General features: G+C 48.1%; 1 protein-coding gene across 1 annotated transcript in view; it reads left to right on the forward strand.

The window, feature by feature from the left end:
- The window catches only part of TENM4 (teneurin transmembrane protein 4), a 397,674-nt gene that overhangs the window by 173,528 nt on the left and 209,930 nt on the right, over window positions 1-14,216 (forward strand). Inside the window, 2 exon segments of the mRNA XM_058545514.1 lie at window positions 5,653-5,751; window positions 6,987-7,222. Of these exon segments, the coding sequence (XP_058401497.1) occupies window positions 5,653-5,751; window positions 6,987-7,222 (335 nt within the window).

The following is a 14,216-nucleotide window of genomic DNA, read 5'->3' on the forward strand; positions in this document are numbered from 1 at the left end:
ATCCATGCATTCAGGGTCCCCTAACCCTGATCCACTTCTTTCACACTCTGCAGCATCAGACACTTAATTGATTTCACAGGGACTGTCTGATTAATAACCTGTCAGGCTCCTGTTGGATGAAGGGGAAGCCAGAGCAGAAAGCTGTCAGACCTCGGCACTAGCTCGTCTGATCTGGTTTGGGAGCCTGGGGGTCCATTTTGTGGTCATGCTCAATTTGGGGAACAGCTCTGCCCACCCTCAGGGATGAGAGGCCATCGTGGTGGTCTCCAGCCTAGCCCTGATGTGGTTCCCAGAATGGAACACAATACCTTCTGGTGGGCTGGGCCAACCCCTGCACATTGCAGGGAGGTGGGATGGACAGTTGTCCCTGTCATTTGGTGGTTCAGTCACAGACGTGCAGAAGACACAGCCACTGCCATGTAAGAAGCTCATGGTCTAGTTAGGGAGACAGACCCGTAAATGAATGAATGAGGACAGGGCACTCTGGATAAGGCTCTGACTGGGGGAGTACTCTGAGCAGAGAGGAGCATCAAGTAACAATCATAACAAACACTCATAGAGCCCTTACTGGGGGCTCAAATGAGCTGCCAACCAGGGAAGCTCATTAGAGACTCCATGCCCAGGGTTTTTACTGGGAGCTGGTCACATAAGCATCTCCTGCCTGGCAAGTACCCAAATTCCAGACTCCCAGAAGGAAAGCAGGTGTTCAGCATAAACCATATTGTTTGTACAAATAGTTTAGGCACAGTGAGTTAGCCCCTCTTATCAATTAATGGTGGGAACCCTCCTGAAACCCAAGTTCCCAGATACCAGCCCAGGGCCAACCTCATAAGCAGGCCTTTCAAAGAAGAGCGGTCAGAACTGCTCCTTAACTCTTTTCCACACAGGTCTTACTATCATTCCCACTTTGGAGGTGAAGAGTCTGAAGCACAGAAAGGTTAAGGAACTTGCCTAAGGAACCACAGCAGTAAGAGGCAGGGCCAGGATCCACACCCAGGCCGGCTGGCTCCAGAGCCCGGGTGCCTAACCACTATCCGATACCACCTTCCTGGCTATTAAAGGTAGCTTCTCAGGGCATGCATTAGTAGGAATTTGCAGGGGAGAAAGGAATTCTGAGATGAGGGACAGTTATGCAAAGGCACAGAGCCAAGAGAGGGCTTGGCATTTTGGAGATATAGCTAAGAGTTGGGTAAAGTAGGAGCACAGGGGGCCTCATGGAGATGGCGGTAAACGGGGATCAGTAATGGAGGGCCTTGAGTTATATGAACCGAAGGTTGCACTTTTCCCTGTGGGCATGGGGGCTGGAGCTGGTAGAAGTGGGAATGAGTATCTAGCAACACCTTTTAAATAGGAGAGTGACATTATGGGATTGGCCTTTCAGAAGGATCCCTGTGGCCTGGAAGACCTGCTGCATTTTTGCTTCTCTGTTCGTGCATTGGCTCAAATGCCAGCTCCATTAATAATTCTAAGTGTGATCTTGGTTGATGCCCCGCATACCTTGGGGGTGTCAGGTACGTCATGTGGTGTATGATCCCTGGATGTCCTACCCTACTGGGTGGCTGTCCCAGGACTTTGTGGACGGAAACACCATCCAAGACAGGGGGCTCATTGTGAGAAGATGGGCCACTGAACAGAGCAGCTCCAAGAAATACTGGCCACTGCCTTCCCCAACGCCGTTTGTTGTGCCCTTGGGAGGCAAGCTCAGCCTGCCCTGGGTCACAGATGGAGCTGGAACCCTGCGTCGGACAGCTCAGGAGCTATCATGTCAGGCTTCAAGGGGAGCCAGTCCCCTCCCGCCCTAAGAAAAGCTTTAAGAGCAGCACAGCACTCAGCTTCACTTCCCTCTCAGTAACTGTGTCCTGAGAGGCCACTTGGGGCTGTAGGGTCAGAGAGGCCTGGGTTTGAGTCTCATTGCTACCTTTTCATTGTTGTGTGATCTTGGGCAGTCACTTATCCTGTCTGGGCCTCAGTTTCCACATCTGTAAGATGAGTTAACCATACCCACCAGTGTGAGGGTCAAATGCATCCAGTGTCCATACCTGAGCTCTCAGCAGCAGTGAGCTGGAAGCCACGCAGGACTGTGACCCAGAGGGGGCTCAGCAGCTTAGGATCCCCATCGGGGAATCCATATAACTTTTATTTTTCAGAAGAACTGGAAGCCCAGAGTGTTGGAGGTCAGCGGGAGACAGGACATTTAGGGGGGAACCTCGACCTGGGAGTGAGGACACCTGGGCTTTAGTTTCAGCTCTGCCACTGACTTGCTGTGTGTATTGGGAGCAAGACACATGTCTCTCTGGGCCTCCGTTTTCTCATCCTTCAAGTGAGGCCTAACACTTTGACACAGAACTAAGTTTTAAAAGTACAGAATAAGGTTACTTCAAGGCAGCAGAAGCATTCTGAACAGGCAGCATTTTCAGCAAGTGCTCATGTCCCTCCAAATTCCCAAGTGATCTGAATGATTAATATCTGAGTTAGATGAGTGTGGAAGATCTTTCAGGAAATCTTACACCTTATCACTCTAGAAACCCTTTGTTCTGCTGTACTGCCTCTTCCCTTGTCTTAATAGATCTGTACTTTTAGGAGATAATTGTCTGTTCTCTCTCTCTTTTAAATAATTGTTTCTTTTTAAATTATGAAAGTAAAAATAAAAATCACTCTTGATCCAGACACTGGAAAATCCCCACTGTTAACATTGTGATCTTTATCCTTTGTCTTTTTTCTCTGAGTATATTTATTTCTTTGCTTCTGAAGGGTTTTCAGGTATAGATTTGACTCTCTGGAGAGCACAGTCCTAGGCTAGTAATGTAAGCCGGATGCCCGGGTGTTCTCAGAGCCTGCCCTGCGGCAACCTCAAGCCCTAGGGGGCGGCGAGAGCTCTGCCCTGGGCCCTCTGGACAGCAGCGGTCAGGGCCTGCTCAGGCTGGGCCATATGGACTGTCGAAAGACTGAACATTCCCTCCTGAAAGGCAGGGAATGGAGGAAATAATAATAAAACACCACCTGTGCTACCCTCAATTAAACACCAACTGCATGCCTGCAGTGTGCCAGGCACGCTTCCCTTTATATGCCCCACCATTCACCGTATTCAGCAAGTATTTATTGAGTGCCTACTGCCGTGTAGCAGGCACTTTTCTAGAATCTGGGCACGTGGGCAGTGAACAAGACTAATAAGATTTCTGCCCTCATGGAACTTAAATTGCATTAGGAAATAAACACAATAAGCAGATAAAAATATGTATGTAGAGAGAGAGAGGGTATGTGTGTGTGTGTGTCTAGTCCCCTAAGAAAAACTAAAGCAGTGCAAGGGGCCGGGGGTAATTGGGGAAGAGTAGGCTGGGAGCTCTTGTAGTCAGGGTGCAGGGGAGGGAATGGTCCATGAGGATATTTGGGGGAAGGTGGTTTAGGCAAATGAAAGCAAGGGCTTAGCTTGTTGGAGAAACAGTGAGGCCAGTGTGTGTGTAGCACAGAAAATGAGATTGGAGAGGTAGCCAGGGGCCAGATCTTATAAGATCTTGTGGGCCCTGGTAAGGACTGTGGTTTATTCTTGTGACGCTGTTGGAGGGTTGAGAGCAGAGAAGAGGCGTGATCCAAATTATACTTTAAGTTCTCTAAGGAGAGCAATTATCCCATTTTATGAATGCTCAGAGAGATGACTCTCCTGCCCGAGGCCGATGAATGATGGAGCTGGGACCTGTCTGACCCCAGGGCCTGTGTGCCTCCTGCTGTGCCACGAGGCCACCTGCCTGCGGGTAGAAAGGAGGCCACTCTGAGGGACTTCCACACCCCTGCAGTTCCCCCAGGCACTGTGGGAGCAGAATAGCCTGCTGCCCAGGCTGCTGGGCCCAGACATCTTCGGGATTCTCTCGAAGGGGAGGTCCACACTACCATGGCAGCGCTCAGTGGCCCCGGCTGTGAAACTGTGTTGCCTGTGCTCTCACTGCCCCTGGGAACGTTAACACAATGGCGCCTTGAGATAGTCCTTAAAGCCCCTCCTCGTTTTGGTCTGTGAGGCTGGCCAAGGGGGCAAAGCCAGAGGCTGGGCGGTGACACAGGGTTATGAGCAGAAAGGGCCTGAGCTCTGGGCTCAGACAAACCCAGGTTCCATTCAAGCTCTGCCACCTGCTTACTCTGTGATAGGACCTTAGAAAAGTTGCTCCTCTTGAGCCTTACTTTGCCACCCTACAAAAGAACGATGGTAGTACTGACTTTGTAGGGTTGTGAGGAGTGAGATCTACATTAGGTACCAGTTGCCAAGTTCTAGAGCAGTGAATAGTGTATGGCAGATGCAGGGTAGAGAGCAGCTATTATATTTAGCGTTGGTTCCTCTGTAATAGTTATTTAGCCCTTAAAAACTCTTCCAACACTATCTCAGTCCTGTAGCAACCTTGTGAGCTCAGTATTGTTATCCTCATCTTGCAGATAAAGGAAGTAAAGTTAGGAGAGGTTAAGTTTTTGCCCGAAGTCACACAGCAGGAAAGTGGCAGAAAAGGGACTTAAATTTGGGTTTTCTGGTTCTCACCACCTGGTCAAAGTCAGAAGGAAGGTCCCTGGCAGGGCTGGACCCAAAAGTTACCTTTCTGCAGTCAGTCCTTCCCTTGGGTGCATGCAACAGGCTGAAGCAACCACCGGCTTGTTAGAAACGATTCACTACAGGGTTTTCAAGTGAGGTGGCAGCGGTCCTGAAAATATCAGAAAACAGGATGCAGGGCACTCATGTGTGGATGATGCCACTTATCTGGCACGGTTGAGACCAAAAAAAAGGCAAGCGTGTCTGTCTTCATTCTGGGTTAGGATAGGTAAAGTCACAAAATGCTGCGTTGCCCTCAGTGCACTTAGGAGGACAAAAGAGCCCCTCCTCTGTCTTCTTTGGGGCACCATCCTCGCCGTCAGTCATCACCCAGGTCCCTGCACTGCTAAAGGACCATGACGCTCCAGATATCGTCAGCATCAACCTGGGAGCTTGTGAGAAATGCAGAGTCTCAGGCCCAACCCCCAGTACTGACTCCAGATCCTGAGGTGGGCCTCAGCAATGCACAGCTCTCCAGAAGATTCTGATGCTTACTCAAGAACCATTGCTTAAGAAGAAAATGGCCCAAAATGCTTGTCTTGCTTTTTTCTTTGGACTAGCAAAGTGAGTGTCTCTAACTATTGGTTAAGCTGATGTGGGCAGCACCAAGTAGGAGAGAAAGCACAGGCTTTGGAACCACATCAACCTGAGCACAAAGTCCTGCTTTGAACCTCACTAGCTGGTGAACTTGGCAAGTGTGATCCTCCCCATATCTCAGTTTCCTCATCTGTAGAAGGGGGATAACGCTGCCTTCCTCACATAGCCTGTTGTGAAGATTTGAGATAAATGGATGTAACACACCTAGCTCAGTGCCTGACACATGATCAGTCCTCATCAGTGAGAGCTGTGAGTTGATGCACACAACTGCCAGACGTTCAGGTTTGTATAGAGAGTACTCCCTCTGGATGCTCTGTGCCAGGAAGACCCCTTGCACATGCGGCTTGCACACAGACCCATCGCCTGGAAACTGTGTCCCGCTGGTCTCACGCACAGCTGCACCAGACAGCCACTTTGTGTGTTTCTCTACTATCCCCCTTCATCGATGCATGACTCATTGCTTCATTCATGTCTCCATGTGTGTGTAGAAACCTAGGCAAGCAGCCATTCCTAGGGACATTGCAGGACAACCTCATTGAGATGGACATTCTCAGCGCCTCCCGCCATGATGGGGCTTACAGTGACGGGTAGGTGACATCCCCATGCTCCTCCTCTCTGTGTGTGCTCTCCCCATGGCTCCTGCACCTGCATGCAGACCCTGAGACCTTTCCCTGGGATCTCCTGCAGGAGGATCTCCTGGGGCGTGTTGCATGCCCATTTCCAAGTCCATGTTCAACTTGCAAGAGTTTATCCTTGGAATACCCTGTCCCCCAGCATATTAACAGCAGTCTTGTTAATATGCAGCTCCCAGCATCGCATTGGCTGCCTTTGCCATTCTGAAAGCCATCTCATGTAGCAATTTTTATGCAGCACAGGCCCTGTATTATATGTATTCTGGCCCTGAGTATGTATTCTACAGCCTGAGGCATCTTGCACCCCAGCAGGGTGCAAGATTTAAGACTTACTCTTTAACCTAAGACTTTGGGGGGATGCGGTGCCACCAGTGCACCCCATTTCCCAGGCTGTGTACAAGTCCTCCCATGGCCATGGTTAAAGCCAAGCTTTGGAGGATTTTCTGACACCTAGTTCGACCACAACCGTGTGCCTTGACCATGCCTCGCTGCCCTCAAGACTGTAGTTAGGCTGTAGGATGCAGTTGCCCATCTGTCCTCCCGCACAGCTTTTACCAGGGCCTTGGACAGCAGCAGTCTGGCTTCCAAGCAGAGTGCTTCGAAGGCATTTGTGGCCATGGCTGTCTAACAGCCACTAGGGGACTCTTGACCATGGCAGAACTTGGTGGTGGTTTCTTGGTTCAAAACCTCCTTTGAAAAGAATGGTGTTCCATTCCTCCACCAAGGTACACTGGCAGAGTAGGTATTGGAGGCAGAAGAAAAATTTTAGGTTCCGTTATCTCCGGGGGACAGAACAGGAATTTAGACACTTGCCAAGTTACTGCAATAATTTTAGAGAATAGCTAGTTTATTCCCCAAGAAACAGCATCCCAGCCCCATCCTATCCCAGGAAAAGGATCTCAACATGCAGCCTTCTCTCGAGTTGGTAACACCTTCTGCCTTGGCTTGGGTGATTTTCCCACGGGTAGGGCTGTCCTATCCATGTTCCATGGAAACGTGTCTTCGTGTGCCCTGTTTTGTGGTCTGGTATGTGATTCTTCTTTTTTCTGTCCCTCCTGTCCTCTGTGGTGATTCTCTCTCTCCAGGCTCCTCTGCATGCTTCTTCTACTGCTGCCTCTGTCCTCCAGGTTGATCTGGGTTCCTGGTGAGTCAACAGACCCTGACGCCTTTTGGCTTCTCTCCATCCACAGGCACTTCCTCTTCAAGCCGGGAGGCACCTCCCCGCTCTTCTGCACCACATCACCAGGGTACCCTCTGACATCCAGCACAGTGTACTCACCTCCACCCCGGCCCCTGCCCCGCAGCACCTTCGCCCGGCCGGCCTTCAACCTCAAGAAGCCCTCCAAGTACTGTAACTGGAAGTGCGCAGCCCTGAGCGCCATCGTCATCTCAGCCACGCTGGTCATACTGCTGGCATACTTTGTGGGTAAGCACCTTCCTCACTCCAGCTTCCCTTGGCTCCCCTTTGGCCCAGAGGGCAGTGACCAAGACACCTGTGGGCACTGAAGGCAGCTGGCCAGTATGGCAACCAAAGCATGCAGAGTGAGCCAAGTCGCTGTGGAATGCTGACCTGGCCTGCACCCCCAAATTGTCCGGGTCTGCTCTTCAGGGCCCTTTTCTCCTCCTCTCTGCACGTATACCAAGAAGGAAGCACAGCGTCTGCCCTTTCCTGTGCTGGATGCCTCACATTAGGCATAAGCACTCACTGAGGCTGGCGTTTGAGGTGGTGATCTATGACGTGAGTGTCACAGATTGGAGTCACGACAAATGAAATAAGTTGAGAGGTTGGACAGCAGGCTGGCCTCTTCTGTTGGCACCATGTGGCTGCAGTGAGGAGCAAGAAGGAGGTGGGGTGTCCTCGGGTGAAGGGAAACTGCCCAAGATTGGACCGTGCTGACCTCAAGCCAGGAAAGCATATCTAAAGGTGAGGGTCTGGATAGGCAGTCTCGAGTACTGTGGGAGCCAAGGTCCAGAGATGAACCGTGGTCAGGGACCCAGAGAACCAGTGAGCAGTGGGAGCTGGCCGAGGGAGCCACAGAGACCCCCAGTGGCACTGGCTGGCCATCCTGCCTGACCGCAGGGCGCCTCTGTGCTGTAAGAATCTCCGCCTGGCCCTGCCTCGCTACTGTAGACCGCCTCCCGCTGTAGGTTCCTTTAATGTATATCCAGCGTAGTCTGGTTTCCTGCTTCAGACCCCTCTCTTTGCTCTCTCTCAGGGAAGATGTGAATCTGAAGAGATCTGTGGGCTTTGCGTAGAGTCGGCTGCCTCTATGTAAATCAGCCTGTTAGTGAAAGCATCCGTTAGGGTTGGCTTAACCCTCTGTCCTTTCCAACCTTCAAATGCTGTCATTCTAAGATGTAAGGTAGGTCAGACCAGTTTGAGAAGGCCTTAAACCCGTGCTAAGGAAGTCTGAGAAAATTCTGTAAGCAAAGGGGACTTTTTCAGTATAAACCTAAGAAATAGAAACAGAACTAACTGGCAGAGGCCAAAGGAAGACAGAGTGCTGTCTATTGTGAAAATGGACTCATAACAAGCAGAGTCATTGTGGATGAAAAAAGGGCTGTCTGGAGAGGTAGTAAGTGCTGTCACTAGGAGTGACGAATAGAGCGTGGGCTCCCGCTTGTTCAGGATGTGGAGAAGAGATTCAAGCGTGGATGTGTGTTTGGGTGATGTAAGCTGTAAGGTCACTTCCCTCTCAACATTCTTGCATTTTATGAAAACAAGTAATCAGAAAGATGATAGTCCTGCAAACAAGAAGTTCTCCTGCAATATCTCGAGCTGTAATAAGCCACCTCTGGTATGCCAGGTCTCTTTTCCCATTGTGAAGACTGGCTTAGAGAATTTCATGGCTCCAAGGCCCGGGTGGCATACATGTTTCATCTCTTCTTCTGTCTGATTGATTAGTTGTTGCTGCCTAAAGAGCTGTGTTGAAAAGGATACTGAGGCTATATTCAGACTCAATGGAAAAGAACCTCGGTGATTGATTAGTGGTGTCTGCCGTGGTCACAGGAGTGGAGAATATTGATGACATACCAGGTATTTGCCATCCCTGCTTTGGGTCATTGGGTAAAAGGAACAGCCAAACTGAGAGAGGTCAGCACCCACCCAGGCTCTGTGAGGGGTACGTGATTGATGTAGATTGAGTTACAGGTGAGGGTTGTGGGGGTTCCAAGCACCGTCACCTGGTGTGAATGTTGTTTCCTGGCATCACCCAATACTGTGTCCCCACCAACTGCTAGCACAGCTCTTGTTTTTGCTTGACATTATTACATTTCATAAATGAGTAGACTTTTGAACAAGCAGTGTCACTGTTTGTCAAGAGTCAAGTAGTTTGCCGCATATAGACATCAACTTGTTTTGCATTCAAGTCTTAAGGTTTATACTATGTAGCCTAATTCAGGGAGAAAGAGTAAATCTTTGTATGGTTAAATAAACTCTCTTCTATTTTATATCCCATGGGCTTCTTCCTCTCCCATTTAATAAGAATACATGGTCAGTCATCAGCTATCTAAAGACAGGGGCTACTGTGGTAGGTAGTGAGCTCCCTGTCATAGGAAGGGTACAAATAGTGCTTAATGACCATGTAGCAATAGCAAGATTCATTCATTGACTAGGAGTTTTCACTGGATGACCTTTAATTTTCCTTCCAACATTGACAGCCTTTGAATCTATGATTTAGTGAATTTTATTTTTCATTCAGCAAACCATACAGGGTACCTTCTTTGAGCCAGGCACTATGCTAAGTGCTAGGGCTAAAGATATGGTCCCTACCCTTGAGGTATTCATAACTTAGAAGAGGAGACAGCTATGCTGGCAGTGAATGAGGCAGCTCAGGGGCCACGGGAACACCCAACCCTCGCCAAGAGGACTAGGGGAGGCTTCCTGCAAAAGGTGATGTTTTAGCTGAATCTTCAAGTCTAGGTTAGCCAGAAGTGGCCCTGCAGGAAGAGTATTTCACACTGAGGGAAGTTTGAAAGACTTGAAAGAGGATGATGTGGTGGCAAAGACATTTTCCGTGTTTGAAGCATTTGAGGGGTTGGGGGCATGGTTGGGGCTAATGCAGGAGAGTTTGGTCAGATTATGAAGATCACCTTGGAGGCCAAGATGAGGACCTTGTTGGAAGGGCAATGCGGAGCCACTGAAGGGCTTTAAGCAGTGGCAGGACATAGTCAGGCTTCATTTCAGACAGGTTAGGGTAGATGGGAGAGGCCCCATCGCAGTAAATGAGTCAGGAGAAGCAGAGGCTTCAACTGAGACAGTGACAGTGCAGGTGGAGAGGAGGGGCAGATCTGGGGTCAATTTGGGAGAATTTGTATCTCCAGTTAGGAGTGGTCGCTGATAATGTGCCCTTGCCAAGAATAAATACATCCTTCTGATAAAACCCTATCTGTGTATAAACCTTAAGACTGGACTCTGAATTCCATATCCAAGGACCATGTCAGAGAGGCAAGCCTGGGGTGTTCCCTTCATTATCTGGAGACTCAGCAAGGTGCTGGGCAGAGCTTACACCCAGCCTCTGACAGCCTGATTCCATTCCCAGCTCTGCCACCTAGCAGCTGTTCACCCTTGAGCAACTCACTTCTCTTTTTGAGTCCTCATGCCCTCATCTAAAAAATAGGCATACCCCATTACCGCAGAAGGATGTTCGTGAGGCTGGAGTAAGCTGATGCAGGTGAATACTGCAGGTGCGAGGCCTGTCCCTACTTTTCCTCAAGAGCTGGGGATGGCAACTTTGGTGCTTGCTCTCCTCCAGCTGCTGGGACAAGGGATGCGTGTCTTGCTGCTTGGCCATATCACAGGCTGTGATGACTAACTTGTAAGAAACTATCAATTATTAAAAATCAAATTAATTGTCTCAGCCGAGCACAAATATCCTTAACAAAGACTTTTCCAGCAGACCAACCGATCTAATCAACAGGCAAAAGCACAGATACTTAATTAGATTTTTGATGAAAAATTGTGTTTAATTTCAAGTATAATCAATTATTAATTACAGTAATGAGCGAGTCTGACTAGGTTTACTAATTAACTCATTTAAAAATTATGAATAACCTTTTCATTTGTAATTATTTTCTACATCCTATCACATTTCAGATAAGAATCGCATCACCTCCCCAACAGAGGGGGAGGCAGAAACCGAGGGTGGAGATGAATCACTCTTTCTCGGGTATCTGCGCAGGGCTGCCATATTTGCATGGAGCCCTGACAGACCCATTTGACATTCAGTTTCCTAGTTGGAAAGTTTACTGGGAAACGAGCAGCCAGTGACCTTTCATTTGCAGAGACATTGTGGTTATTTTCATAGGAAGATAGAGAAACTGGAGTTGGCTCTTACCACCTACAAAGCTTCAGGGCCCGGGGCCTTGCCTTTGGGGGTCTTCTTCTCCCCTGGGGGTGTTACTTGGCTACTCTGGCCTGGGCTGGGGATCTAGGGAAGACCCTCATGAAGCCTGGGGATCTTTTCAGAGAGAAGATGTGTATTCTTGTCTCCAAATGACGCCCATTCAGAGAGGCAGCCATTGGGGATGAGAGCCTTGCTGTATTCACATGGCCTCCCTATGAAAGTTTTCAGGTGCTTTTAGTCTCCGTTTGAATACCCTGCCTTTTCTTTTCCGAAGAAAAGAAGTCTCCTGTTTGCAGAACAAAACGGAGAGAGAATGATATGAGGGGAAGGTTAGCGATAAGTCAAACCGTGAAACTTGTACAGCTATGGCAATCATGCTTTATTTTATAGCATTTCATTGTTTTTAAAACATTTTCACCAAAAAAAGCAGTGTGGTATAGAGTAGTAAAAATAAAATAGTTGTATCATTAATAATAAGAGCAATTAGCTTTGTGCTGTCCACATGCCCGTCTCTGTTCTAAGCACTCTGCTTGTGTTTTCTCATTGAAATCTCCCAACAGCCCTATGGGTTATTATCCCCAATTTACAGAGAGGACACTGAGACCCAGGGAGCTTAAGTAACTCACCCACTGTCACATGGTAAATGGCAGGACTGTGCACTCAGGCTCTTGAGCTGATGCTTTTTAAAATTTTTTCTCTTCTGAGCTCACGGTCTTAAACCTTGTGCTATAACTTTCCCATCTTAGTATTTGGTGTTTTAAATTTTTACTATGTGTCTAGCATGGGTCCAAGCCCATTACATGTATCATCTCTCTGAACACTCACAACAGTTCTGTGAGATGGGTATTATTTTCTCTATTTTCTAGAAGAGGAAACTAAAGTCAGGAAAGTTAATAATTTGCCAGGGTTACAAAATCAGTAAATGACACCGGATTTCAAAGGCTCTACTTTCAGCCACTACACTGTAGGTTCTGGGCTTGAACAGATGACGTAGAATCAAAAGACCCCACTGCAGGCTGTGGCTCTGTCACTTGCTGACTGTGTAACTTGGGCAAGTTACTTAACTTCTCTGAACCTCAGTTTCCACTTTCCTTATGGTTCTTAAAATAGGTGTGGCTGGTATGATCAACCCCATTTTACAGCAGAAGAAACTGAGAATAGTATCATGGTTGAGAGCTTGGGTTCTGAAATTAGGCTCTGCTGCCTACGTGTCTCAGCTCTGTGCTGCTTTCCAGCTTTGTGACCTTAGGCAAGTTTATTTAACCTCTCTCAGCCTCAGCTTACCCATCTGGATAATAAGGATAATAACAGTGGGTACTTCACAGGGTTGTTGCAAAATTCCAATAGGATAATTTGCATAAAGTACCTAGCCCTCTGCCTGGTACAAAGTTAGCACTCAAGAAAAGTTAAATACTATTTTTAGTATTAATAGTATTATTAGTGCTATTAGCATCACATGTACAAGGATATTAATTAGGAAGTCTTGAGTGAGAACGTGGACCAGCCTTGTCTCACTGCAGTGCCTAGGGGCTTCCCAGCCTGTGTTAGTCACAAGGGCAGCTGACAGAACAACCAGGGGGACCTGTCGGGACGCATTTGTAGGGATGTCTCGCTGTTCCGGGGAAGCGGCCACAAGAAGAATCACTACCGGAAAAGCGCCTCATGTCGTTCCTTTAACTAGGACAAAAGTTGATTTTTGCTTCCCTGACAGTTGCCTCCATCCTGATAAAACTGACAGCTTCCCTGGCATCCTGAATCTCTATGTGAAAAGCAGACACTGAGTGCCGCAGAAGAGCCGTGGAGTACTATCTTGAGGACGCTTCAATCTCCTGTCTTGCCAGATAGGCCTTTGGAATAGGAGATGAAAAAGGCATGTTAATAACGCAAAATCCAGAAACAGCTTTACATTTAAATAGAGACCTGAGATTACCCTGGGATGCTATTTCTTCCATCGTGGGTCCAGTTTAGCAAGTTTGCTTAACCTCTCTCAGGGTCAGGGCAGGGGTGACATTCACCGTGATTTCCCTGAGGCCACGTGGTGTTCTGATCAGAAGAGGTGATGGGATTCAGTGGAAACCTCAGTTCTGCCACTCTCTAGCTGTGTAACTCTTTTGAGACTTGGTTTCCTCATCTGCAAAGTGGGAGGAATAATAGGACTTCCTCCATGAGGCTGTTGTGCAGATTAAATGAGATGATGTTGAAAAAACACAGGGCAATGACAAAGGAGGAGTCCCTTGCTGGTGGCCCTGGGAGACTACAATCCCTCCTTGGACCTTAGTTATCTGAACCCAGGATGTGGTGGGAGATGACGATCCTTCCCGGTCTGTAATTCTCTGCCTGTAGGAAATTGAACCAGGACATTAAAACTGGAGTCACAAATGTGGGCTGCAGCCGCCTCTGGGTAACTACAGTGGAACAGTTGAACATGCTCAATAGCGATGAGGGATTCATTTTTTTAATTAGGTCGCGTTTTCACCTCCACGAGCAGCTGATTGTGGATTGAAAAAAAAATCAGAAGCCTTGCTAGAAGTGGTGATAGTTTATTTATAAGTGAGAATGTTGCTAAGCTTAATTGCTGCTTTTCAAAAGGCAGCATTGCTTCTTGGAACATTATTGCAGTTCGTGGTCTGGAAGAGCCTGGGTCATCCAGATCTTGAAGTTATCTGGGCGGTGTTGATAGAGGTGGACTTGGGCGTTAAGTGTGACTTGCATAGACTTGTGTAGGCTCTCTCGAGATCTCTGACCTTGCACCGTGCAAACTTGACTTCAGCATAGCAACAATCTAGTTAGAAGGGATATGAGGACCCACTTCTCTTTAGGGTTGCTGTTGCTCTCTCTCCCATCTCCTAATGTCTTATTCTCTGCTGCATACTCAGTCCCTAGCCTAAAGGTAGCTGTGCTCAGTAAGACTTGGTTGAGTAAAAAGCCCTGCAAGATGGTAAAATCTGCCAAGGGTATTCTAGACAAAAGTGTGGTGGCAGAAATGTGCATATTATGTCCTGGGGCTCAGGTACAGGTGAAATAGACATGAGATGAGTAGAGAAAGGATTAGAAATAGAGGCAAGGGTTATTGTA

The sequence above is a fragment of the Diceros bicornis genome, chromosome 7 (genome assembly GCF_020826845.1).
Source record: "Diceros bicornis minor isolate mBicDic1 chromosome 7, mDicBic1.mat.cur, whole genome shotgun sequence".
In the NCBI taxonomy this organism is placed as follows: Eukaryota; Metazoa; Chordata; class Mammalia; order Perissodactyla; family Rhinocerotidae; genus Diceros; species Diceros bicornis.